The sequence below is a fragment of the Bos indicus genome, chromosome 4 (assembly GCF_029378745.1).
Source record: "Bos indicus isolate NIAB-ARS_2022 breed Sahiwal x Tharparkar chromosome 4, NIAB-ARS_B.indTharparkar_mat_pri_1.0, whole genome shotgun sequence".
Classification (NCBI taxonomy): Eukaryota; Metazoa; Chordata; class Mammalia; order Artiodactyla; family Bovidae; genus Bos; species Bos indicus.
Window position 1 is genome coordinate 43,571,902 of NC_091763.1, and position 26,949 is coordinate 43,598,850.

At 42.5% G+C, this 26,949-nt stretch overlaps 2 protein-coding genes across 37 annotated transcripts in view; one reads left to right on the plus strand and one right to left on the minus strand.

Moving 5' to 3' along the window:
- The window catches only part of MAGI2 (membrane associated guanylate kinase, WW and PDZ domain containing 2), a 1,460,538-nt gene extending 1,452,247 nt beyond the window's left edge, over positions 1 to 8,291 (plus strand). For 9 of the 12 annotated variants that reach the window (XM_070787194.1, XM_070787197.1, XM_070787196.1 and 6 more), the window contains one exon: positions 5,469 to 8,291. In XM_070787194.1, the coding sequence (XP_070643295.1) occupies positions 5,469 to 6,118 (650 nt within the window). In that variant the 3' untranslated portion in view covers positions 6,119 to 8,291. The remainder of the gene's footprint in view (positions 1 to 5,468) is intronic. The other 3 variants (XM_070787203.1, XM_070787204.1, XM_070787205.1) reach the window with 1 other exon arrangement.
- The window catches only part of PHTF2 (putative homeodomain transcription factor 2), a 202,633-nt gene that overhangs the window by 7,437 nt on the left and 168,247 nt on the right, over positions 1 to 26,949 (minus strand). For 12 of the 25 annotated variants that reach the window (XM_070787225.1, XM_070787224.1, XM_070787227.1 and 9 more), the window contains 7 exons: positions 12,990 to 24,498; positions 10,804 to 10,848; positions 9,941 to 10,081; positions 7,502 to 7,708; positions 6,141 to 6,336; positions 4,879 to 5,045; positions 2,916 to 4,591 (listed from right to left, as the gene is read on the minus strand). The gene's annotated coding sequence lies outside the window, so the exon portion shown is untranslated. Of the gene's footprint in view, positions 1 to 181; positions 2,453 to 2,915; positions 4,592 to 4,878; positions 5,046 to 6,140; positions 6,337 to 7,501; positions 7,709 to 9,940; positions 10,082 to 10,803; positions 10,849 to 12,989; positions 24,499 to 26,949 lie in introns of those variants that run through there. The other 13 variants (XM_070787219.1, XM_070787217.1, XM_070787220.1 and 10 more) reach the window with 12 other exon arrangements.

Below are 26,949 nucleotides of genomic sequence, written 5' to 3' on the forward strand. Positions count from 1 at the left end.
ACACATCTTAATAAGTTTTCTTCTGAATACCAAAATGACTTCACATTACTGTCTTTTGATCTAATCATTTATATTTTCTTGTAATATTCTAAATTAGAAGAAAATATACTTCTGTATAACCGTATCAGTATCCTCTAACCCAGTCAATTTATAGGAAATAACACTTAACCAAATCCAGAAATCTCTTTGCAGAAATTTTATTCATTTCAGCAAAAGTATTTATGTAAAAGATGTTTCCAATATCTAGTTTGAATATTTTTATATTACTATATCGGAGAAGGCAATGGCACCCCACTCCAGTACTCTTGCCTGAAAAATCCCATGGACAGAGGAGCCTGGTAGGCTGTAGTCCATGGGGTCGCTAAGAGTCAGACACGACTGAGCGACTTCACTTTCACTTTTCGCTTTCATGCATTGGAGAAGGAAATGGCAACCCACTCCAGTGTTCTTGCCTGGAGAATCCCAGGGACAGGGGAGCCTGGTGGGCTGCCGTCTCTGGGGCCGCATAGAATCGGACATGACTGAAGCAACTTAGTAGTAGTAGCAGTAGCAGTAGTAGTAGTATATCACTATATATTTATCCTTTTACTATTTTATTGAAGTATAGTTGATTTACAATGTTGTGGTAATTTCTGTTCTACAGTAAACTGAGTATATGCACATTCTTTCTTCTATAAGCTTTTCTCCTATGGTTTATCATTGAGTATCTCTGTGCTACACAGTAGGACCTTGTTTATCCATTCCATATATGAAAGCTTACATCTGCTGACCCCACCCCCCCACCCCTCCCCTCTGGCAACACCAGTCTGTTCTCTGTCCGTGTTTGTTTTACAGATAGGTTCATCTGTGTCATATTTTAGACCCCACGTGTAAGTGATATCATATGGTATCTGTCTTTCTACCTTACTTCACTTAGTATGATAATCTCTAGTTGCATCTAGGTTATTGCAAATGGCATTCTTTTTCGGTGTGTAGTATTCCAGTGTATATGCACCAGATCTTTATCCATTCATCTGTGGATGGACATTCAGGTTGTGGGATTACTGGATCATAAGGTAATTCTATTTTTAGTTTTATTAGTGGTTTCTGGAAAACCACTATACTGTTTTCCACAGTGTCTATACCAACTTACATTCTCAACAACACTGTAGGAGAGTTTCCTTTTCTCCACATCCTCTCCAGCATTTGGTATTTGCAGTTTTTATGATGGCCATTCTGACCACTGTGAGGTGGTACCTCACTGTAGTTTTGATTTGCATTTCTCTAATATAATTAGCGACAAGGAACATCTTTTATAAGCTTCTAAGTTTGATTACGTCCCATTTGTTCCTTTCCTATTGCCTTGGGAGACTGACCAAAGAAAACACTGGCATAGTTTATGTCAGAGAACGTTTTGCCTATGTTCTCTTCTAGGAGTTTTACAATGTTACGTCTTATATTTAAGTCTTTAAAAGCCATTTTAAGTTTATTTTTGTGTATGGTGTGAGGGTATGTTGTAACTTCATTAATTTACATGCAGCTATCCAACTTTTCCAATACCACTTGAAGAGACTTTTTCCACTGTAGATGAGATTTTCAATTCAATTCAGGTTCAAGGTGTGACAACATGAGGGATATTTTTAAAGCATATAATATTATCCCCAACCTTAAGACATCTAATCTCACTGTTCTGATTCCAGCTAATAATATGCCCAGCATTTCCACAGATCAACACAACACCCCAGCTCTGTAATTATTCTTCTGTGTCCAAGATTCAAACACAAATAGCATTTCAGAGACTATTTGGATTAATAATAGATCTGCCTCTGACAGTGCTTTAAATGGGAGTTCCTGTCAAGCTGCCCTAGAAGAGATGAGTCCCAATCAAAAGAGTTGATAGCAAAGGAGTCTCGTGACAGTATTCCAGCTGAGCTTGCAGAACTTCACCCCATTCAGAAAGTCATTCAACAACCCTGTTCTATTACCTTCTGCTATGTAGTCTTGAACAAGGTAAACTTTTTGTGCCTTGGTTTCCCCATCTGTAAATGTGCAAGTTTACAGGTGAGTAAATACATCTTAAGAGTTCAGAATAGTTCCTGGTACCTAGGAAGCACTTCAATCCGTGTTAGCTGTTGTCAATATTAGTCATTCCAACGGTGGTGACAGGACTGGTACTTTCCTAGATACCCTAATCCAAAAAGCAGCCATTAGGCTTCGGGCCCCAGACCTCACTGAGAGGAGGAGACAAGTGCAGGAACTCTTTTTCAGGGTTTGGGGGACCAGTCAGCCCAAGCTGGAAGCCTGGAGGCTGTCAGGTAAGGGGTAGAGCAGGAAACAGATCCTCTTTCCCTGCAACAATCCCTGGCTTCCTTCCTTCCAAGGGTCTCCCTTACCCTTCAGCACAGAAAAAAATCAACTCTTCCTTGACTTATTTTCCTCTTCTGTACAAATTTTTGCTGCCAATAAGAGCCACCTGGGAAAACCAATAATACAGATATTTACTACAATAAGTAGTTTATTCCTAGCAGATCACCTCTCTGGTTATTGTCACTCTAGTGATATTCAATAAAATAAAAAGAGTGGTTGAAGCACAGTAGATAAGGTTTTGTTTTTTTTTTTAAAGCTTGGACATATGAAGTCAGAGAGCATTTTATTTTTTCAATATTGCCAGGTTCCTACAAGATAATGTAAGAAGTCATACATCTTTTAATCCAGAGATAATGGTGTGTGTTTGTGAGCGTGTAATGTGTGTACACCATATACTAGTAATATGTAATGTGCATTCACTGGTTTGTTTGGTCTGCCCCTTTAATTAACATAAGTCTCAGTTAGTAGATTGTAAGTTTCATGAGGGCAGTGACCACACTGGTCTTGTGTATCACAGTGGACTTAACATCTAGCATAGTGCTTGACACAGTACTACCCTGTGCATTCACAGGAGAGATCCAAACTGGCTAGAGCTGATAACAGCAAGGGGAATAAAGTTGATCTAACTTAGGAAAGGGGGTTGCTTGCAAGATATTTTGGTTCTGTCTTACCTGTCAGCTAATCTGAACATTCACTGGCATGTTGATTCGTGCTTCCATAGGGATGACGTTCTTTAAGCAAAGGCATTATTATCATTGTAACTGCAAAGATTACAGAGGGAAGGAACATCTGTTGTATCAGATGGACTTGGATTGGGACCCTCTCTGCCCTCTGCATCCGAGGAGCCACCAGGGAAAGCTGGTGTCACTGGTGTCCTCCTTCTGCTCTCTTTCTGCAGACTTCCTTCTTTCCTCTCACACTTCAAGCAGACATCGTCATTTCACCACCATCCTCCCCTTGGAAAGTCTTCCATTTCTATTTGTGCAGTAGATTTATTTTTTATTCAAATATACAGTGAACAGGTAGTACTGTGTCAAGCACTATGCTAGATGTTAAGTCCACTGTGATACACAAGACCAGTGTGGTCACTGCCCTCATGAAACTTACAATCTACTAACTGAGACTTATGTTAATTAAAGGGGCAGCCAAGTATTAATTCCAAATTATAAGCACTATGAGGAAATAAAAAGACAAGAAGCTCTCAAGGAGACCAGAATCCCTACTGTGGGCTGGGGTTCTCTTGGGTAATATTTAGGAGTCCTAAAGAATGAAAAAGAACCCACCCTGTGAATCACTGTGGGGTGCAGAGGAGCCAGCAATGATGTATGGTCCCAGAATACAGAATGAGCTTGTGTGTGTGAGTAACTGCACAAAGACCAGTGTGAATGAGGAACAGGGGATGAATGGAGGTGAAGCTGGAGAGGCTGGCAGGGGCCAGATGAGGCAAGCTTTTGTGGGCTTTGTTAATGATATTAGTCTAAGAGCAGTGAGAATCCACCAAAAGTTTTAAGCAAAGGAATGGCATGAGCAAATTTATGTCTCAGAGACATTGCTGCTGCGTGGAGACCAGAGGTAGGGAAGAGTAGAAGTAAAGAGAAGACTGGGTTATGGTGGAGCCCACGTGAGAAACAAAGTTTGCTAGGAACTGCACTGACTCTGCAGACTGCCTTAGGTAGTATAGTCCACTTGGATAATGTTGAATCTTTCAATCCAGGGTGATGGTGGCCTCATAGAATGAGTTTACAAGTTTCCCTTCCTCTGAAATAGTTTCAGGATAGATGTTAATTAACTCTTCTCTAAATGTTTGGTAGAATTTGCCTATGAAACCATCTGGTCCTGAACTTTTGTTTGTTGGGAGTTTTTAAATCACAGATTCAATTTTAGTACTTGTCATTGGGCTGTTCTTATTTTTTTTTACTTCTTCCTAGTTCAGTCGTGGGAGACTTGTACTTTTCTAAGAATATGCCTATTTCTTCTAGGTTGGGGGAGGACTTTTGCAATTTAATTATTCTCCAGTTTGTGGGTCTCCCACCCGGGTGGTAAGGGATTTGATTATATCGTTGAGTGTGCCCCCCCTACCGCTATCTCGTGGTTTCTTCTTGTGTCTTCGGATGCAGAATATCCTTTTCTGGTAGATTCCTGTCTTTTATCAATGGCTGTTCAGCAGTTGGTTGTGACCAGCATGCTCACGAAAGGCGGGGAGCTCAAAGTATCTGCCTTCTTGTCTCCAACCAACCTCAGGTTCCTGCAGAATAAAATAATTTGTGTTTCAACAATAAAGTTTGAACATCTAGTAGACAACTTTGTATTACCTGTTTGAATCTTGGAACTCAGGTTGACAATATAAGGCCAAAGGAAAGTTGGAGATTATATTTTATATATATATAGGAAAGAGCTCCTAAAGGGTGTCCATCCAGGAAGTCAAAGTTTCTGCAAAACTTTCTAACACTTTAAGGCAGAGCCTCATAGAAGGGTCCCTCCTTCCACACCAGCCTGGTCCCACTGCCCACCCCAGTCTCCAGAAAAACGAACCTTTTTAGGTGTCTTTATCCAAATTCTCTGTCTGGCGGTCGCTAAGAAATATGTCTTGAGTGACACTGAACTGCTGAGAAAGTCACTCCCCCAACTTCTTCCAGAGAATGCAGGCCAGTATTTCTCAAAGGCTGGTTCTCCAATCACTTTCTGAATTACCTGGATGCCTGTTAAAAATGCAGAGGACTTCCGTAGCCCTATCCTACTGGAAGCTCTGGGTCTGACCATCAAAGAATCTGCATTTTTCACGGCTGCCCTAGGTGATTTATGTTCAGCCAAGTCAGATTTCCACACAGGACTGACTGTCAGACCTGATGACACCCCAGGAAGTTAGAAGAGGCCAGGGCAAAGGGATGGATTAGGCCTGGGCTTTGTAACAACCTTCCTGACCCAGCAAGGAGGGAAGGGGTGAGGTAGAGGATGGGAGGTCAGCTGCCCTCTTGGCAGTGGGGGTGGGGGTGGCAGTGGCTTGGGGCGTCGAGAGCAGGGGGTCCCCGGCCACCTGCTCTCATTCCCAATGTGGAGGGAGGTGGCGAGAGGTGGAAAGCCTGTGCGGCCGGGCCCTAATGCCTGCGCTTCCTGCCCCACAGACGAACCCGGCTCCTGGAGTGCTCCCGCTGCCGCCTCCCCAGGTCTGCCGGAAGTAGGCGTCTCCCTGGAGGACGTCCTCTCTCCATTCTCTCCATCACATCCAGCCCCACCCTCCGACCCTTCCCACCAGACAAACCCAGACCCAACTTGGGATATCAAAAGGGAACACGACGTTAGGAAACCAAAGGAGCTTTCAGCCGGCAGCCAGAAGAAGCAGCGCCTTGGGGAGCAGAGCGAGCGCTCAGCCAGCCCGCAAAGGGCCGTGCAACCAGGGCTCGAGGAGGCGCCTGGCGGCCAGGGGCAGCCTGAGGCCGGCAGGCCCTCCTCGGAGACCAGAGCGCCTGGGCCCGCACTGGCCGAAGCGGCGCGGGCTGGCAACAAGGAGGGGCTGCAGGCCCCGGTGGGCTCCGAGCTCGGCCGGCACGGAGGCCCCGGCGCGGCACCTGCGTTCGTGGGCCCGGGCCGCGGCGGGGGCGCACGGGAGGTCGAGGGCCGGGCCGGGGCGCGGGCGGGGTCCAGGCAGGGCTTGCGGCCCCCCGGGGGCGCCCCTGCGCGCAAGGCCGCCGTGGCGCCCGGGCCGTGGAAGGTGCCGGGCTCCGACAAGCTGCCGGGCGTCCTCAAACCCGGCGCCTCAGCCCCGGGGAGATGAGCCCGCCGCCCCGCCTCAATACCTGCAGGCCGTTCTTAGGTTCCGTCTCTCGGCGTTTTAATTTATTTCCACTGTCACACGCGTAAATCCACGAGGCACCAAGGCTTGGGAGCACCAACATGAAGCCCCACGTGTCCAATAAGCATAGTCCGGACGGTGTCCACAGTGCAGACCTAACTGATCCTAAAGCCCCTGTTACACAGTGGGGGCTTTGGCAGCTACGGAAGAACCAAAATAACATGAAGAACATCACAGAGAATGCAGTGTAGCTTTAGTTAAAAAAAGAAAAGAAAAAAAAATTCCCCCACTGCATGAAGGATTTGGATGTCATCCAAACTTTGTTTCAAGAAACTGGACAAGTTAAGAGCAATCACAAACTGGAATATCGCCTTAAAAATCAAACTGCACGGAGCAAGCTGAAACTGAGACAAGATTATATCTTTTAATTGATCTGAAGAGTTGTAAATAAATTGTTCTCGACATATCTAGACAGGGGTTAAAAGGTTTCTTTGAAACATTCGGAACTGTTCGCCCATGACCTGTTTCCACGGCTCGCTCGTGGCACCCATCACCAGTCTTAGAAGCAGTGTTCCCTGCACACTTGCAGGGTGAGTTAGAAACCTAGTGAATTCACTGGTGTGCTGCCATTTGTACTGCCATTTCTGTAATCACGTTTCTGTACATTTTCAGTGGTAGAAAAAAAGGTTTTAAAAATTGTATTCTAGGGAGCAGTTTGCCATAAGTCAGAATTTTGCAGTTTAGCTCATAGATCTTAATCAGTTTTCATCTACAATACAAATTTTATAATTGAAGGACCACAATTTGTTAAATTGAGATTGGCATTGCTGCAGTTCCTTTATGAGAAGGCTTTCCTCTCGTCTCAGGCTCAGAGATAGGAGTTTCTTTGACAGCATTGTTATATTTCTATCATTTTGTTGTCTTTTTAAGAATCCTCTTTCCATTACATTTTCACCTTGACAGAGCAAAGTATTCCTCCTATATTTTCTCAGATTACAATGAATCTCTTATATTAAAAAATCATTATTATAGTCCATTTATTTTCATTAAAGAACACAGATCTTTTTAGCATTCCTTTCTGCTTACCTTTCTTATTATTTCTCCTTTTATTTCTATTTGGTTTGCTTTTTTGTCTTAGTTTCCTTGCCCATGGTTGATAACCTAGTAAAATTTCAAGGCTTGCCTTTCTTCTCTATTTTAATTTTTAATCTTTACCTTCAGTTAATTATCCATGCATTCTTATTTGTAGCTACACATACTAAAAGGCAAATGTTTCAGAGGGCAGTTTCTCTTTAATGGGACCTGAAATAATGAGGCTTCCCATACTCTGCCCCTCACAGGAGTTCAAATGCAAATAAGCCTTACCTCCCCTACTCAGAAAGTCAAACAGGGAGATCAGGTCCATCACAAGAGGGCACATGTAAACAGCTTCCTTGGGTTGCCTCTTTCCCTCTCTTTGTAAGTGCACTATCCTGAGCACCAGCTGTTTAATTCCCATCAGGCAGAGGTATAGTTTAGTTGTTTGACAAGAGGACAATGTAGTTGAAAGCCTCAAGTGAAGAGTCTTGCAGCCTGTAAAAGCAATTTCCAAAAAATGAAACTTAGTCATCATAAACTAAAGCACAAACACATGTAGCAGTTTACAGTACTTTTGGTTTAATCTCAATTAGTCTTTCTCCCCTGGACTAGAAATCCAGTCTATTTTGCCATTAAGTTATTGAATCTGGTTTTGGACAATGCTTCTGTAGTGTAGCTGCACGTCCGGGTACTGTATCCTCTGACCTTTATTTTCCATATGTTACAAAAGGATAAAAAAAAATTTGAGATTACGCTTGCATAAACTCTAATTTGCACAGTTCACAGCTACTACTTGTGCAGTAATTGCTTTATGCGGCTGTAATCCATAACCTGTGAAGACAGCACATCATCTAAACCCCATTCCAAATAATATTTCTGTGTAGTGTTAGCTGTGAATTTACCCTGTACAGCTGTATCTCTATAAATATAATTACATGTATTAATAGTCACAGAAAGACTGTAAGTGAGCAACTATTTTTATGAAACGCACCACTATGGATAAATTAACTTTTACAGAAATCTTGTTTACTGTATGATATTCTAAAACACTGTCAAATAAAATATATATCCAAAAATATTTTCTTTTTCCAACTATATAGGCTGTGTGTTGTCAACTGAAAAAAAAAAAAAAAAAAAAACAAAATTCACAGCATGAGAGCTGTGAGTTAAGTCTTATTCGGGGCAAAATGAGGACTATAGCCCAGAAGACAGCATTTCAGAGAAACTGAGAAACTGCCTCAGAGAGGTGGGGAGCGGTCAGTATTAGGTATGACTATAGTGAAGGGGTGGGATGTGCAGTCACGCGCACATTCTGGTGGAGGCCTGCTGCTAGTCATGAGGAGTAGATGTCCCCTTTAATGATTTTAGTGCTTTTCTAGGTATGAGGAGATGCAAGCACTGAGCTCGTAATATCTCCAGAGAACATCTGACTATCCAAAGGCCTGTTCTGCCAGAGCACAGAGTGCCCCATTCCTGACCTCCACCCTAACCTCCATTCAGGAGGCATTGAAGGTCAGTGACTACAGTGGCAAGTGACCTTATGTGTAGAGGCAGATGACACGTGCCCATTTTTAGTTGGCAGGGTTCCCTAGTGGTCATAAATGTGTGGACTGCGAGGCATTTTGTGACTATTTTGGCCCATGGTGCTAGGGATCCCTAGGTCAGGTGAGGATTTCATTGTTAGGCCACTCAGTGTGCTATTACTGGACTAGGCCTTATTAACAGTAGTCAAAAGTCTCTGGACAATACCAGTCTTACTCGTCTATCATGGTCCCAGAAAAAAAATTCCCTCTTATTGCTTCTTCCCATATCTAGAGTTATACTATTAAAATCATTTATCTCATATATATGTATTTTATATATATATTTAGAGGAGAACTATAAATGTGGTCAAGTGCTTCCAATCATCATTTTATCAGAGGTTCAGTCACACATTTGACAATGCAAGAAACAATTTTGTAAAACAGGCAATATACAAATAATGTAACTACCAGTATTGGTAAGGAGCAGCCCAGTACATCCCCAGGCTGTCTTAAGTCTGTTCCCCAATCCTGGCACTGTCCGTAAGGTGCCCAGCCCAACTTCCTGCTGTTCCTAGGCTGGCTATCCTTGTGCGTGTGTGTGCTCAGCTGTATCCTTTTTGTGGCCCCATGGCCTGTATGTAGCCTGCCAGCGTTATCCCATCAAGAATCCTGGAGTGGGTTGCGATTTCCTCCTCCAGGTGGACTGTTTACCACTTTTGCCACCTGGGAAGCTCTGGCTATCCACAGTATGGTTTAATTGTACCCAACATAAGGGAGTCTTTAAACTTAAATGGATATAGCCTAGTGTTAACCACACAGTCTCAAAATTGTGGGAAGCTGTATTCTTTGGCTAAAATTTTTTTGTCTGTTGCTCTGACTGAACTTGGAAATGTCTATTTATGGCCAGGGTCAGAGCAGTCCAGGTGAAGGGATAGCACCTAACAATAGTGTCCAGAACAGAACTATACTTTCTTTCTTTCTTTTAGAATAAATTTCCTAAGAGCCAACCAAAAGGAGAGGAGAAATCCAAGGTAACACAGAAATACTAGACACAGGTAATTGGTCACAAACCCAATAACTGGATTGAATTTTAAAACTAGCACAGGATCATGCCCATGATAGAAAAACATCTGATTCGAGTGTACAAAAAGGTCCAAGAAGTCAAGAAAACACAATAAATGATCTTATGGGTCAGGTCCAGCACCTTCAGTCAGCTGTCTACTTCGGACGTTGTCTTTTTCTCATCCTGGTCTGAGTGCAGTTTCTCCTCTGTTTGAGTGTCGTTTTAAGGTGAATTTGAGATCAGCAGTCCTCTCTGTAGACCAGGCCAGTGTAGGAGCCCTTTCTAAGTGGAAATATTAATCAAAGAGTCAATTTCTTTCAATTTTGCAGTGCATGAGCTAGTGTAGAGTACCTGATAAGGATCTTTCCACCTAAGTGGGAGATGGTCCTTTAAAAGATGTCATTTCCAGTACACACAATACTGCTTGCAGGCTGTGGGATACCTGATCTTCCTCTAAAGATTATTAAGATAAGCTTCAGAAACAAACTTAGGGTGTCCTATTAATTATTCAATTAAACTTAATATAACAGCAAGGAATCATCTGAGAAGTGAGTCTTAGTAAATGCAGACCTCAACACAACTAGAATTTAGTACTCACTGAAAGAATCTTTTTCTAAAATTACTTACCAAATTCAGCCAAATTAAGTCTAATTTGTTTCCAAAGTAAGTCTGATTTCAATAAACTTGGCCTGATGATTTATATAAATATAGTTGATTGCATAGGCTTTTTTAAAAATAGCTTTGAGGGAACTTCTTTTATAAGGAGTCTCTGACTGAACCTGTAAAAGGCCTCTCAGAAATAGGAAAGTCATACCCAAGGGCTTATCACAGACTGTCTCACAGACTTTGGTGAATTCCTTTCCTTGAGACTCCTGTATCTGTTAGGAGGTGTCCTTCCTAATATATCAGACAAAGCTACTAGTGAACCTAAGCATTTCTAGTCTCTGGAGAGATCAGATAGGTGAGATAAATGTTTCAATTCAGTTTACAAAAGCATAATTTACCAAACGCAAGTCATAATCAGCTTGAGGAGGAGGGTTTCCTTGTATCTGGAAAACACAGATTAAAACCAGTTACTTTTCAGATAGAAACCATAAAAATTACAGCCAGAGTCATCAGTTCATTCACTCCTTTTGTTAATAGTTTTATGAACCCATTAGGTTTCCTTTCAGAATTCCTTCATTTCTTACCCAGTTCAGCATTATTGTCTGAAAGTCAGAAACCTATACTTGTCCTAATGTTCTTCCCATAAATCTTTTTGAAGAGGAAGCATTTTTGTAAAAGCATCAGAATAAAACCATAAATGTCAATAGTGACAAAAGACATATGGCACTTTTAAAATCTGACTACAATGCAACTGACAAAGAAATTTGGCTACTGCTATAACAAATAACACTTTAATAACCAGAATTATGACTGATAATTTTACCAGGAGTATCAGATTTTAAGAATTCCATGCAACTTCCGGAATATCTATGTTAATAACATTTCCCCTTATAACATAACCTAAGAAGATTTATTACTCATTTGACAATACTTCCCATGAAATTTAACATACCAAATGAACCTAATTAGTTTAATATCTTTCTCTGAAGTTTTCCAGGGGCCCTTTGAAGCATCCCCAAATTAGCTAGGGGTCAAAAGAACTTCATTAGAATTTGATTTTGGAAGTTTTGTTAAAAAAAAAATTATCAAACAGTTTTAAAACCCTTGGTCAGACAGGATCATAGGTCACTGCAGAATAACATTCCCTTAACAAAAGTGACTGAAACTCCAATATTTTGGCCACCTGATGCAAAGAGCCGACTCACTGGAAAGACCCTAATGCTTGGAAAGATTGAGGGCAGGAGGACAAGGGGATGACAGAAGAAGAGGAGATAGCTGGACAGCATCACTGACTCAATGGACATAAGACTGAGCAAACTCCAGGAGATACTGAAGGACAGGGAAGCCTGGCATGCTACAGTCCATGGGATTGCAAAGAGTAGGGCACAACTTAGCAACTAAGGCAGGTACAGATCAGATCACTTAAAAGGTAAAGAAACTTAAAAATATGTTATCAAAGGCAGCTCAACATTTTAAGAAAAATGTCTCTTAGAAATAAAAACCAAATTCAAGTCTTGTACCAGCTTACTTTTAAAATTCATTTACTCCACTAAATTTAAACTTTACCAGTTCTAACCATGCACAAAACTCTTTTGTTGGCAGTGTTAATTTGAAGGAAATAATTACCAGAAGTTGAGTTAATTTTTAAAAACTGCAGTTGTCTTAGATTTTTCAAAATATAAGTTTAATGCCCAAATAGGACTTCTTTGAAAGTTGACTCTAAATGCAGTAAAACTGCAAGGGAGAATAACTGCAGACTTTTTCCACCCTAGTAAGCAGAGTTTTCTCACAGACACTAGTTGGTATTTGCCTGTCAAGGGACCGCATCGCTCATGAATTGGTGCTGTTTCTGTTGCTTGCTATGCTGATTGATACCGAACTTTTTTTTTTCCCAAAAAGGTAGGTATCAATCACCAGTAAATTCCATCGCATTTTTTTCTTTTAATTCTGGATTTTTTTCATGCAAAATCCAAGCTTATGCAGAAGCCAAAATCTAGTGAAAAACAGTATAAAGGTACGAAATGAATGGCCAGATAAACTGTTTGCAACATAAAACAATACTTGCACTACAGAGGAGAGAGTTCTAGGAAGTAACAGGAATAGGATGATGACAACCGTGCCATCAAGATTACAATCCAAAGAAATAGTTCTCAACCCTAGTCAAGACTTCCCACTGATGTCAACAGGAGGCCTAAAATTTCCAACTGACCATTTTTACTCCAGTAGGGTTTTTCTTTTTAAAGATTTAAACCTACTGTGTATCACTCAGAAAAGCGAAGACGCTAATACAAAGTGTGAAATCAAGCACACAAATTGAGATAATTACCATAAATGTATGTCGTGCTTTGTGGACTAACCAGAGAAAGGCCAAGTGCAAGTTGAAAAAAGCAAGATCTAGAAAACAATGAATTTAGTTTAAAAAATGAGGTGTCAATATTAATCATGCACAGCCAATTACATCTTAAAAGGAAAAAAGTCATTAGGACATCAAAAAGATCACAGATCAGAGACCAAAGGTATCAGGGCGGGGACAGAGCAGCACCAGGGCTGAGCAAGTGAGGAGCCTCAAAGGACAAGGCCTTACCATGAATCAAGTTTCCAAGGTCAGGCAGAAAATAAACATGAAGATGCCAAGGTGGGGACTGGGTGGACCAATAAGCACATCCCTCCTCTAAAGCTGTCATCTGTCACTGTGGAACTGTCTTTCAGTTCCTCATGAGAAGGGTTAGGGGGGTGGGGGGGAGAGAAGAAAACAAAAAAGAAATCAGCTTTTTATATGAAATTTATGGTTTTTAAAGTTTGACAAGTTTAATTCACATTTTTAAGAAACACTGAACAAGAAGATTCTTATCTTCTACCACAACTAACCACCTGCAGACCGAGTCTGGCCCACAGCCTACCAATCTGCAGCCTCTGTCTTGGAACAACAGCAAGGCTTTCAGCAGAGAACCCCTTGCTTTCATCAGGATCTGATTCCCCTTCCAAGCAGTGGATCATACACACCCCAGACCTGGTGAAGTGTATGGCTGCTGGGGGCTACACGTGCCTGGCATAGCTTCAAGTGTGTACTCCAAGTGCAAGGCACTCTGCCAGACACCTGACCACTGTTCCTACAGTACAGGTGGGTTTGCTGTGAAGCTGGAGGAACTGAAGCGTGCATGAGCCCTCAAGCTCATGTGGAATTTTACATTTTCTTTCTTATTGAGTCTCTCCCAAACTGTGTAAGCTTGGGGCTCCCCCAGAATGAATCTGACCCTGCCCAACTGATATTATTTTTCAGGCCAAACTCACTGCAAAATCAAGTGACCTAACTGCTGAAGAAGTTGGACTAACAAGATTTCTTTTTCAGATAATCATAGCACCAGACGGGATGCCTACAAAATCTCCAGAGTGCTTTCCAAGTCTTAACACAGTAAGGGCACTATGTCCAATGATAGTGCATGATTCTGCATCATGTCAAGTTTATTTAGGGCACCAATTAAATGTGTAGAGATGATGGTTATGCTTACTGGTGGTAATAGCAGCTGCAGTGTGTAAACATTTGGGAATAAATGATGGAGCAACAATCTCGAATTACACTGACCTCTTGCTGGGCCACACTGGTGGCATATCACCCCGGCAGCACAGCGATCCAGGAAAGCTGAAGTCTGTCCACCGCCCGGGGGGAGGGTTGCTGGCAACCGCAGATGAGGGCCACATCTGTTTTAAAAGATTCTGAGAGTTTCGTTGGATCTTTTCTTCTGATGTAACGGTGTCTTGGAAAATGAGTTCACCTGGAAATCTTGTGAAGCAACAAAGTGACCTTTCTTCATTAAGTGGAAGGTAAATTTTCTAAAACCCTCACAAGGTGTATCTGTGTGAAAGAAGATGTGATCTCCACTGTGCCTTCCTCCTGGGTCAAATGCCTTCACGCCAAGAACACACAGTCCCTGGGGGTCACACAGAGACTTTCCAGGGTGCACACAGGCAGAGACCTATCTTACCTGGAATCCACTTCCAGAACTTCATCTTCCAATTTTATGCATTTCAAGGCCTGTGGTTTGCCCACTGCCCATTCCCACCTGCCCTACACAAGGACCCTTCACATTATGGAAGACGGACTTATCACACAACCTAAATTTGACTCTGTTCATCCCCCTAAAGTGTAAAACCTCTAGGGCATTAAAGTGACAACTGGAGAAGGCAGCCTTGGGGAGTCAGGAGAGCAAAGCAGAGAGCATCACTTACATGGGCAATGCCTTCCTTCAATTCAAGAGCCCCGGAGGGTTCCTATCTAAGAATCAGCACCCACGTTTATCTAAATTTTAAAATAAAGTCAGACTTTTTTTCTGATTGAATGTGTGGTTTGGCTGTTTGTCTGACTTGACCACAAGGACTAGCTTAGCCAGTTAGATTATATAGCAGGTATTTTCCATAAGTTAAATGAGTCAAATCTGCAACTACAAGGTTTAAATAAGATACATTTAAAGCATATATACAAAAATATATCCTTGGCAATATTTAAATTTGTGAAAAAAACATAGATGTCAACTTAAAAATGAAATCGGATCTAGAATTTTTATAAAATTATTTTACGGGCTACGTGAAACAAAAGGAGCATGAATTAAACCTACTTAACTCAGCTTAACAAACATTTTTGAATAGTGTTGAGTACCTACTAACTATAAAGCATTACAGATGCGTAGAACGCAGCCCCTGTTCTCAAGCTGCCTATAATCTGGTTAGAAGATCAAGACAGTTAACACAGCGGGAATGTCTGTTTCTACAGAAAGCAGAAATGGGTGGAGGCAGTTAGAAGTGACCCTGGACAAGGGGTGTATTAGTGGGCTTTGGAGGACGGGTAGGATTTCAAAAGGTAAGGGAGGGATAAGGCATAGATCAGCATGAGGGAAGTCAGAGTTAAGAAAGTTGGAGGTATGTTAGAGAAACAATGTATTGTTTATTTTGACTGAGACTGACAGAGACAGACAGGCAGAAGAATAACAGACGTAGGGGCAAGCAGATCACAATTGCTATTATGAGCAGTCGAGCGTCATTAGAGCTTTCTGAGAAAAGGTGAACTCAGCACTCAGCTCTGGGAGGAGGCCCTGGCAGCCCTGTCCAGGTGCAGTGGAAAACAGGAGATGCGCTGGCAGGCACTGAAATCCTCCAGGTAAGAAATAAGGAGACCTGAGTACCTGTTAAGGGTGCCAAGAAATAGCCAGGGACTCTGACTCGAGCACAGAGTACATATACAATGACACATACACATTTTTAAGTTGTTGCTCTTACCAGCTGAGAGACATGTAATGGTTTGCAGTGGTGCTCCGGAATTCTCATTCAGCAGATGTTTATCAGTGTCAGTCATGTGGCAGGTACTGTGCAGAGGGCTGAGACTACAACTTTAAACCAGACAGGCACGACCCACCTGTCAGAGATGTGCAGGCTTTACATATCAGGAAGCTAATTCCACAACTAGTTATGTTACTTGCAGTTGTAATAAGAGCTTCAAAGGAGAAGTGAAGGAGCCAGAGTGGGCAAGCAGGAGGCCTCATGAGGCCAGGAGGGGTATACCCAGGGCTTCTCCTAAGAAAACAGCCGGGGACTGGTTCAATGTGTGCAGATGTCACAACAGGAACAGCGTGGGGGGTCCAGGCCTCGGGGAGCAAGGTGACAACTTCCCCCAGTTTGACAGGATGGTCTTGGTTTCGAAACTGTTGAGTGGGCATCCAAGCAACACCCTCCCCACCTCGAGTCATGGGCAAACTGGAGCAGTTCGGCCACCTGAGAAGAAAAGGGCCTGGGGGCCAAGCTCCAAATCTGAGACCTGATGGCAGCCCGTCACCTGAGGGCAGAGGATATCAAAAACTGGCCTGTAGAAGGCTGGGGGGCCATGGGGTAGATTTCACAGGCCTAACAGGCCCCGGCCAGGATGTGGGCCTCCACACCAGGCAGCAGCAGGCACTGACGGATTTCACTGGAAGGACGACCTGACATGACGTGGGTCCCCCTACAGAACCCGGAGCTGGGGTGGGGCCCACCTTTATGCTTCCTGCCTCTCTTCCTTCCACTCCATCCTCTGCTGGAGGCTGCAGCCCTCACAGGCTGCTGACCCGGAACTCAGCCTCTCCCAGCCCCCAGTTGTGTTTCAACTCTTCCAAGAGCTTTCCTGGACAGGTATCTAATCAGTACACAGATTCACATTCTTATAATCTGCTCTCTTCTCCATCATCAAGGTATGAAAATTCACCTTGGATTTCTACAATTAATCTTCATGGTACCTAACACACAATAGGCGCTTGGTGAGTATTTAAACATCAGATAATTAAAAAAAAAAAAAAAAAAACTGGTCTCATGTCTAAATCCACTATAGTTTCCCTTGAATAAAAATGGTTTGTAACATGGTAAGTGACCCTGACTAGTCAAAGTGGACAGTTTGCAATTCTTCTCAGGTTTGCTGCTATTTCTACACAATTCTGACAGAAGGGCTTGATGTTATCTGAATACCAGATGGGACGAAGGCTAGCTTCTGCCACCACCCAGGTGCTTTATCCAAAACCAGTATTATTTTCCCTTGACTTCCTCCTGTTCCTGCTCAGGCCCAGCTCTGTCCCAAAGCCAGCAGGCCTTGAGAAGACCCAGCTCTGGCTTTATTTCAGGAAGGTAAGGTCAGGACCATACCAACAGTGACAGGGCAGGCCTTCTTGTTCCAGCCTTTCTTCCTCAGAACCTGGGGAGAGATTTCCCACTAGCATCCTTGGCTGAATTCTAGCATGCTGGATCCAGCTGGTCAAAGTACCTCAGATGAACTTGGCCTCCCCACTGTGAATGTTCACTGCAAGGAGGCAAAAGGCTCCTGTGGCTTTTGACCTTGGAGCAGGTCTGGACTCCCTCTGCCTCTCTGCTCCAACTGCAACTCTTCCCAATAGCACACACACTCCGATACCACACACATCAGTATCCCATCTGCCTCCCTGCCCAGGCTTCTGTCACTGGGGTCAAGCAGCCTTTGAGTGACCACACTTTTGGCTGGGCTCCTCCAGCCAACCTCTGCCCTGCAACCTGCACCAGGGCCCTGGCACTCACCCGCTGGTCCCTTGCTTAAGAGACTCTACCTCAATTCCCTGCACTGAGACTTCTCAGGGTCAAAGACCCTCATGGTCTGCTCTCCACTAACCTCCCCGCCAGATGAGGCAGATCATTCACAACCCATCCCAAACATTTTCACTCTCTGTTTTTAATCCAAGTCAACAAATATAAAACCCAGATTTTTTTTTCCCCTTAACCACTATTGTCAATGAGCTAATGGATAAGGCTTTGGCAGGTTTTAAAATGGGCTTCCCTTGTGACTCAGCAGTAAATAATCTGCCTGCAATGAACGAGGCACAGGAGATGCGGGGTCGATCCCTGGGTCAGGAAGATCCCCTAAATGGCAACCAGTATTTTCCAGTATTGCTTGGAAAATTCCATGGACAGAGGAGCCTGGCAGGCTAGAGTCCATAGGGGTTGCAAAGAGTTGGACGTGACTGAGCATGCAGACACGCCCATACCTTTCTGCAAAGGCTTATTTCTCACTCAGGTAACAGATCAGGAGTTGCTGAGTAAAGGAGATTTTTCCTACTTAAGTGATTCAGAGACAGGTTCCTTTCATTTTATGGCTCCACTACAGAATAAAGGTCTAAGCACCAACAGCACTGCCATCTCCTGGAAACTTGTTAAAAATGCAAGATCTCAGACCCTGCCCTGGACCTACTGCACCTGCCCTGTGCTTTAAGATCTCCAGATACAGGTGACTCAAACACTCAGAAGTTTCAGAAGTCCTGCTCCAGAACCTCAGAGCCCTCTATATCCAGATAGCTGAAGGGGACAGAGGGCTTGCAAGTGAGCATTTCATTAAAAATCCCAGCCTGCAAATGACAGGTCACTCCCATTCCCAATCCATTGGTCAGAACTACTCACATGGGTACACTCGACACAAAGGACTGTGGGAAATGTAGTTCCTGACTGGACAGCTATCAGGCAGCTACCACGCCACACTATGGAACTAGGAGGACGGATTTTGGTAGACAGACATTTCTGACTCAGAGTACTTTTTGTATTTTTTTCCAAGAGTAGAAAGCAATGTCTTCCTCTCTCCTAGAAACTGTCTTGGAATAAAGTGACAGGGGAATTTCCCCAGCTTTCTTTTGGGTTTTTTTAATGGATTTTTGTGGTAAGAATACTTAGATCTACTTCCAACAAGTTTTAAGTAAACAATTCTGTATCATTAACTACAGTCACCATGCAGCCTCCAATGTGAAGGTGGCCCAGCCTGGTATTAAGTGGACCAATGTACTGAACAAGAAGATGCCCCCGCAAGGCTTCGTGTCTGTGAGAGTCTGTGAGCACACGTGGTTTACATCAGTGCTGCTTCCCTCCTCACCCTTAGCTCAGAGGGCAGCCCTGAGTGACCTTATCTTCTGAACACATCTAAGGTATCCAAGCAGGGGTCAGCAAACTTTTCCTATCAAGTGTCACATAATAAATATTATGAACTATGTAGGCCATTCTGTGACAGCTGCAATCACTCAGCTCTGCCATTCTAGCATAAAAGCAGCACAGACAAAATGTAAACTAATTCACGTTATGTAAACAGTATGGAGAACTGACTATAGTTCATGTTACAAACTTAACTGAGTATTTATTAAGCTACTTAATGCCTCTTGTCCAAAGTGTAAACTCTGTGAGGACAGAAACCATTTCTATCTCCTTCCTTATTATAATCCTTGAACACAGCACCATAAATGTCACATTTAAATGAAAGAATGAATAACTAAATGAATGTCATACATGGGGAAATTTTCAGATTGGAACAGATGTAGCAAATGCTCTGAGGTCCATCCTGGCCAAGGGCACTGCCCAGTCAGGGCTGCCATGCACCACAGGATCAGCATAAGGCCAGAGAAAGTCATCAGCAAGGTCATTAATCTTTGGCAATCTGGCCCAGAAGGGCCCTCCCAGAACAGGCTAGCCTGAGGCTTTCACCTTCTTGTCCAACACATCAGACCGTTCAGCACCAGGATGAACCACCCTCACAAAGGAAGCAAGGATTGCTGCTAATAGTGCATTGTCCACTTGAAATCTGCCAGGAGAAGATCTTAAGCATGCTCTCACCATGACACCTCCTTAGTGAGCAGGTGGCCAAAGGGGGAGAAACACTGCTCTGACAACAAACACCAGGCCCCGCACCAGGGCACACACGACATGAGTGTGCAAGAGAGAAACAAGCAGAACCCTTGAGAGTTCTCAAGAGAACCATGAGAGCCATGGAGAACCATGGAGCTACAGTAATCAAGACTGTGAGGTCCTGGCAAATATACGCAGATCAATGGAACAGATAAGAGCTCATAAACACAACCATACATAACCTAAATGGCAATTCAAAGAAGACAGAATAGTCTTTTCAAGAAATATATATATGTTCCTTGATGCAGGCCTCACACTGCACAGAATTTAACTCAAAATAGATCACAGACCTAAATGTAAAACCTTAAATCTGATAACTGGACATAAGTAAAAATTGGAAACATCTGCTATTCAAAAGACCCTATTTTTTTTAAAAAATGGGAAAAAAGAGAGTCAAAGACTGGTAGAAAATATCTGAAAAACAAAAATTTTTATAAAGAAATTATATCCTAAATACATTTTTAAAAATTCTGAAAATTCAATAGCAATTCATCAAAGGCATGAAATATTTGTAAAGACATTTCATCAAAGAAGATATATAGAAGGCAAATAATTACATAAAAATAATGCCCAGCGTTATTAGTCACTAGGGAAATGCTACTTACAACCACAAGGAGACATCACTACATACCAACTAAAATGACTCAAATTTTAAAAGTGACATGCATTGGTAGTGGGAGTGCAAAACGAGACAACCACTTTGGAGAACAGTATGATAGTTTCTTATACAGTTAAAACGTGCTTGCCATCTGACTCTGAAATCCCACTCTGAGGCAACTATCCAAGTGAAATGAAAATCTGTGTTCACACAAAAGCTAGTATGTGAATCTGAATAGTAGCTTTATTTCTTATTCATATAAAATTGGAAACAACCTGAAAGTGCCTAAACTTGTGACTGGATAAACACACGGAGGCACACGCACACACTGGACTGCTGCTCAGCAAAAAGGAGACTAGGGCATTCCCTAGCGGTCCAGTGGTTAGCGCTCTGTACGTCCACTGCAGGGGGCATTCTGCATGCTCCAATGGAGACCGAAGATCCCGCCTGCTGCAACCAGGACCCAGTGCAGCCAAACGAATACACATCTATAGCACAGGCTACATGATATATAGTTTCATTTACATGACGCCCTACAGACATAACTCTGAAGACAAAGCTAAAAGGCCAGAAAAGACAACAGTGGTGCCAAGGACTGCAGGTGAGGGCCATGCTGACCACAAAGGGGTCCCAGTGCACTCTGAGTGGGGAAACTGGTCTACATCTAGACGGTGACAGTCACGTGACTACACGTGTTTGTCAAAACTCACAGAACTATGTAGTCCATATCCTCAGGTTCCACATCCACAAATTCAACCAACCTCAGATCTCAGATTCAGGGGAAAATTTTTTTGACAAAGTTCTAAAACAACAAAACTTAAATTTGCAGCATCCCAGCAACTATTTACACAGTATTTACACTGTATTAGGTATTACAGGAAATCAGAGATGGTTAAAGTACATAAGAGGATTTGCGTAGATTATATGTAAATATAAGGAACCTCAGCATCCATGGATTTTGTTCTCTGCAGGCACGGTGTTCCTGTGGATCCTAAAAAAGGTGAATTTTACTGTATGTAAATTCAAAAAATTATATATGAATAGGATTTGTATTTAGACTTTTAGAAAGAAAATTAATCACTTATGAACCTGAATAAAATTCTACGACTGCAAATAAAACAAGTCAGACTCTCACTCTTCGGCTCACACTCAGCACCCACCACCCAATCTCCACATGCACACCTACCTGACTTCACTTCCTTTCACTCTCCCTGTCGCTTCACTCCAGCTACACTGGGTCCCTTGTTCTTCCTGAAATAGTTTCTTTTTCCTTTGCTCACGATGCTCTTCCTGTTGTTTTCTGCATGCCTTCCTCCCTCACTTCCCTCGGGGCCTTAGCACAAATGTCACATTCAGAGACCTCTTTCCTGATCTCTCCTTCTCTCTCTCTCAGTACTCCTCCTCCTTACTCTGTTTTATTTGTCTCCATAGCACTTCTCAGGCACCTTTTTTGCTTATTTGCATAAGAATATAAGCTTTATCTGCTGTCATCACTTTAGTCTCCTAGAACAGTTTCTGAAACATACTAAAGTGAAAGAAAGTGTTAGTCGCTCAATCATGTCCAACTCTTTGCGACCCCATGGACTGTAGCCCGCCAGGCTCCTCTGTCCATGGGATTCTCCAGGCAAGAATACTGGAGTGGACTGCCCTTCCCTTCTCCAGGGGATCTTCAAATGCTCCATAAATACCTGAGTTTTTTGTTTCTTGAAAGAAGCTTCTTTTTTTGAGGTATACTTGACATATAGTATTAAATTAGTTTTGGATGTTATAAACACTTGCTAAATGAACAAATAAATGAAAGACTGCATGCGCTGATGGGAGCAGGGATGGAAAGACACAGGGAGGGAGGGAGGGAGGGAGACAGAAAGAAAGGAATGGGTGGATTAGCTGGTGGAGATGACTGGATATCCTCAGAATTTGAATTCAAAACATGAAATGAGAATAAGCAACAACTGTAACAGTAAAAACAGAGATATGAACAACTGTTTTACAAAAAGATTAAACACTAAAATTAGCAGTCACAAATAATTGCAATCTCACAAATAATTAAAATCTCAGTCAGCATGGTCACAAATTTTAACACATGATAAGTAAATGTATCACAGTCTTCTAACTAGCAAGTCTAGCTGCCTGTCTTCCTTACTTCCCTCAGTTTCCCTACTAAAACCTCTTTTGACTGAGGTTCCCCACGCTCTTTCTGGGGGACTCGGGGATGGACTGTTTCCCCTGCTCAGGAAGAGCGCCCTCTGCAGGTTTCCATCGGCCGGAGTCACAAGAAGACGTGAGCACCCAGAGTGATGCTGCTCTACTACCAGCCTCAATGTTGTGTGACAACAGAATTTCCGTGTGTCCCCAGGAGACCCCTACAACTTCCTTCTTGCAGCATCAGGACAACTTGCCCCAACTCATCATGCCCCTTAACTCTGCTTTGGTTGGGTATCCTTTAACCCTCAAACCCTTATCCCACCCCTTTCTGACACTCCTTTTTCTGATCCCCTTCCCTGAAGCTCTTCCACAGAGCCCTTTGAAAATCATCAGCAAAATGTCCACAGCCTTCATTTCTTCTCTGAACTTTTCTGAATCTTTGTGGTCACTGGAACCTACCTTCCCCTTGGGACTCTGCTTCCCCTGCAGGCTCTCAGTGGTAGTTTTCTTTCCCACTTCTCTTGTTCTTTGAGGGTTAAGTGTCTTTCTTACATCTCATGTCACTTTCAGCACCTCTCCATCCTCCTCTATAAAATGTTTAGTCTTAAAACTCATGTCAACTGACTCAATAATTCATTTCTAATATATGAATTCATTGCTACAAATTTTCTTCTATGCCTTGCTTTTACTGCATTCCATAATTTTGATGTTATATTTTTATTTACTTGAAAATGTTCTTTAAAAAATTTTCGCATGATTTCATTTTGACCCATATGTTATTTAAAAGTGTGATGTTTAATCTCCAACGATTTTGAGATTTTTCAGCTTTATTTCTGTTACTGATTTCTAGTTTAATTCCATGTGGCTGAGAAGAGACTTTGTAGGATTTCTACTCTATTGAATTTGTTAAGGTATATTTATGACCCAGAATGTGTTTTAATCATCCATATGAGCATGAAGAGAATGAATATTCTGCTGTTCTGAGGTAGAGAACTGTATAAACGTGAACTAGATCCAGTTGATAACAGTGTTGTTCAATTCAACTATATCCTTACTGACTTCCTGCCAGCTGGATCTGACCTAGCTTAAACTCCATGGTCACTCACCATACTCCTCCCTTGCACCTTGCCCCTCTCTGCTCACTTACCTAAACCACAGCCCTGTTCAATCCAGTTTTCTGCATATATATTGCCTATCTCCACACATACTGACTGTGGTCAGTGAAAGACACCCCACCATGGTGAATGGTCTCTCCTTAAATTCATAAGCACTAAGATCAGGTGGGCCTTGATTGCTATCAAGTGAACAGACTGACACTCCCCATTCCCTGGAAGGATCCATTTCTAACCCCACTCTCATGGATGACTATTTCCTTTCTTTCTGCACTAGATTCCCCTTGCTTACTCATAAGTGATTCTCCAGCAATTCTTTTTCCCCTGCAGCATCCATTTGTCCCTCACTTTGATCTTTCTCATCAGCACACAGGATATTTTGTCTCAAAATGGCAGGCATGTTCCTCGAAAATTTGTATTTGTTTTTTTCCTCTTGGGAAGATGCTCTTCCCAAGAATAGTCACATGACTTTCTTCCTCTCCTCCCCAGGTCCTTCCCCAAATGGTAGCTCTCAGGAATGCCTTCTCTGGCCACCCTGTCTAAAACTGCAACCCCACTGGGTCTGGATATTCCCTAAGGTGACCTCCAATGAGCCACACCTAGAATCCCTTTCCCCTTGGGTGAGAGCAGAACCTGTTATTTGCTTCTAATGAAACAGAGCAAAGGTAATGGGGTGTCACCCCATATTTAGACTACATGATAAAAGACACCATCTTAGGAAACTAGAGAGACAGCTCTTCCTTGCTGACATGAAGAAGTCAGCTGCCATACAGTGAGAGGGCCAGTGGAAGCGGGAGGCCTCTAGGATCTGAAAGTGGGCTCCAGTGGAGAGCCATCAAAAAGCTGAGGCCTTCAGTTATACAACTGGAAGGAATTAAGTTCTGCCAACAACCTGAATGAGCTTGCAAGAAGATGATTCTCCAGTTAATTCTTCAAATGAGACTTCAGCCTAGGTGGCATGTTGATTGCAGTCCCGTAAGACACTGGGCAGAGGACCCAGTGAAGCCGTGTCCGGACTCTTCAAACCATAGAAACTGAAAGATAATAAACATATGCTGCTTTAACTGGCTAAGTTTGTAGTGATGTGTTATACAGAAAAATTGAGAATATATCCCCCAAATCCTCCCAAAGGAGGATTCACTTTTTTGCCCTGGCATTTATAACCATTTAACATTTTCTATTTCACTGATTTGTCTTGCTTATAGTCTGCCTCATCCTCTACTTTTGAATACAAGTTTCACTAAAATAGGGATTCCTGTCCATTTTTTCCCCCATCATTATATTCTCAGTGCCTGGCACACTCTCAGTAAATGTTTGTGGATGGAAGGAATACTGAATAGATGCTAACTCTTGTTACCTGAACAGAGGAATTCACTAAGCTCACATATATCTCAGAAAGGTAAAGGTATGAGAGGAAAGGTGCGTATTGTTTTAAACTTGTTAGGGAAATGTTTCAGCACTCTTTCAGAGCCACTGTGATGTGTCTAAGCAACAGCTTCTTACTAGCCTGGCTTGCTCCAATGGTAAATTACACATTCTGAGAGCAGCACTCTTCAAGACCTTTTGACTTGAATCACATTTAAAAATACATTTCACATTATGTCTCAGTACACACATATACCCACATAAATAATAGAAACAAAGCTTTCATAAGATAGTGCTTATCTTTATCACATGCTCTGATGGTTTCCCATTCTATTTCATCCTATTGCATTTCATTTTTTTAGAAACTAGGTAAGACCCACTGATAGGTCAGACAAACCCTCCAGGCAATTCTCTAGGAAGATCAATTTTCTCAGTTGTCAGGCATCTCCCGGGTGCAGACTACTACCAGTTATTCCTGGAGAACACAGGGAAGGCTCCTCTGTGAGGCCTGGACAGCAGAGGCATTGCCTCAGCAGCAGAAGAGCTGAGGGGCAGGGCTTGCAGCAAGTGAGCCTGGGCAGGGAACCAGAGCTTCTGGCTGCAGCAGAGCCACAGGATGGGCCTGGGGCTGATGCTCATCACCATGAGTTAAATAAGCGCTCATACATTTCAAAGATTCTAAAATATCATAATATTGTTACAACTAACCTTTAATCACAGTCATACATATCTCATCAGATGTCTAAATGGTCCCTAAGTCACTGGTATGTGGTGCTTGAATTTCTTGGTTATACAGTGTTTTTGAAAACCACCAAAACATTAGCTACTTCACATGGTTCCAAATAGCATAACCTGTGAACTACTGAAAAATTACGGTAAGGTACTTTCCATATTGCAAGATCTAATCAGTGAGCCCAGAAAAGCTCATGTTGATGAAGTGCCATTAAGTCATGGCATGAAATGCCACCTGTGGGTAAATCTAGATGTAATTTGCCTTTTTGCAAGTAGTTTTCTATTTATTTGAATGTGAAATGAATCCCAAGGATGGGAGATGATAAAGATGCTGCCCCTTCAAAATTGATTTGATTTTAAATGTATTTGTCTTTTTTTTCTTAAAAAGCATGTGGTTCAAGAAAAAAAAATTTTTTTCAAATCCCTTAAGTTTTAGCTCAACAGTGCAACCAGAATGAGGAAAATGCCCCTGCCCCACCACTCTGCCTGAGGGTTGAAGTGGCAGGGTGAGGAAGGGGAGGTGCTCGAAGACAAAGAACTCAGAAATCAGCAGCAGGCAAAAGTTATCTCCAGTGCTTCTCTTTGCAGATCCTCTGCTTTTCAGCCCCCACTTTCCTCACCTTCCCTGTGGGTTGTGCCCCTGTTACTGCAATTCCTTTCTTTGGGTCAGATGGCTCATTTTTCTTCCCTTCTGTTTTCATTAAAACATCCCTGACCTGTCTCATTCCTGTAGGATAATTTCTAAGTTTAATGGATTTCTGTTAGGTAATATTTTTTTGTCACCATGAAGTAGCAACAGCCAAATCCACAATGTGGGAAGGACAAAAGACCCAGTTGTTCTACCACAGGAATAGCAAGGAGGGAGAAGCGGAGATAAGGTATGCAGGGGAGAAGGGAGGAGGAGCTGTTAGACTACATTAATAAGATTCAGTCTTGTTTCAAAGTACAGACAAGAGTTCAGTGAATCCCCAATTGCCCATCATCCAGCTTCAATATTTATCAGTATTTCGCTCTTTTTGCTTCAATTATTCACTTCAACAGATGTTTATTCCTTTGTTTTGTGGAGAATTTTAAAACAAGTCCCAGAGTTCTTATGATTTCATCCACAAATACTTCAATAGTGTATCTTACAGAAATGCAGTTTGGCAAGAAGTGTCCAGCCTTCAGAGAGGGGCTCTCCCAAAAGTATTCCTTTGACTCTAAGTGAGGGTTTGCTTTAAGGATATTATTGATATTTAGAAAAACACATTGTTCCTCTATACACAGCCTCAGAGTAAAATTCCTTCCAGACTTAGCCTAGGAGAATTGCCACAATTTCTGACCCAAACACTGAAAAATTGGTACACAATCAAATTTCCCTTTATATATTAATAAGATGTGCTGGGAAG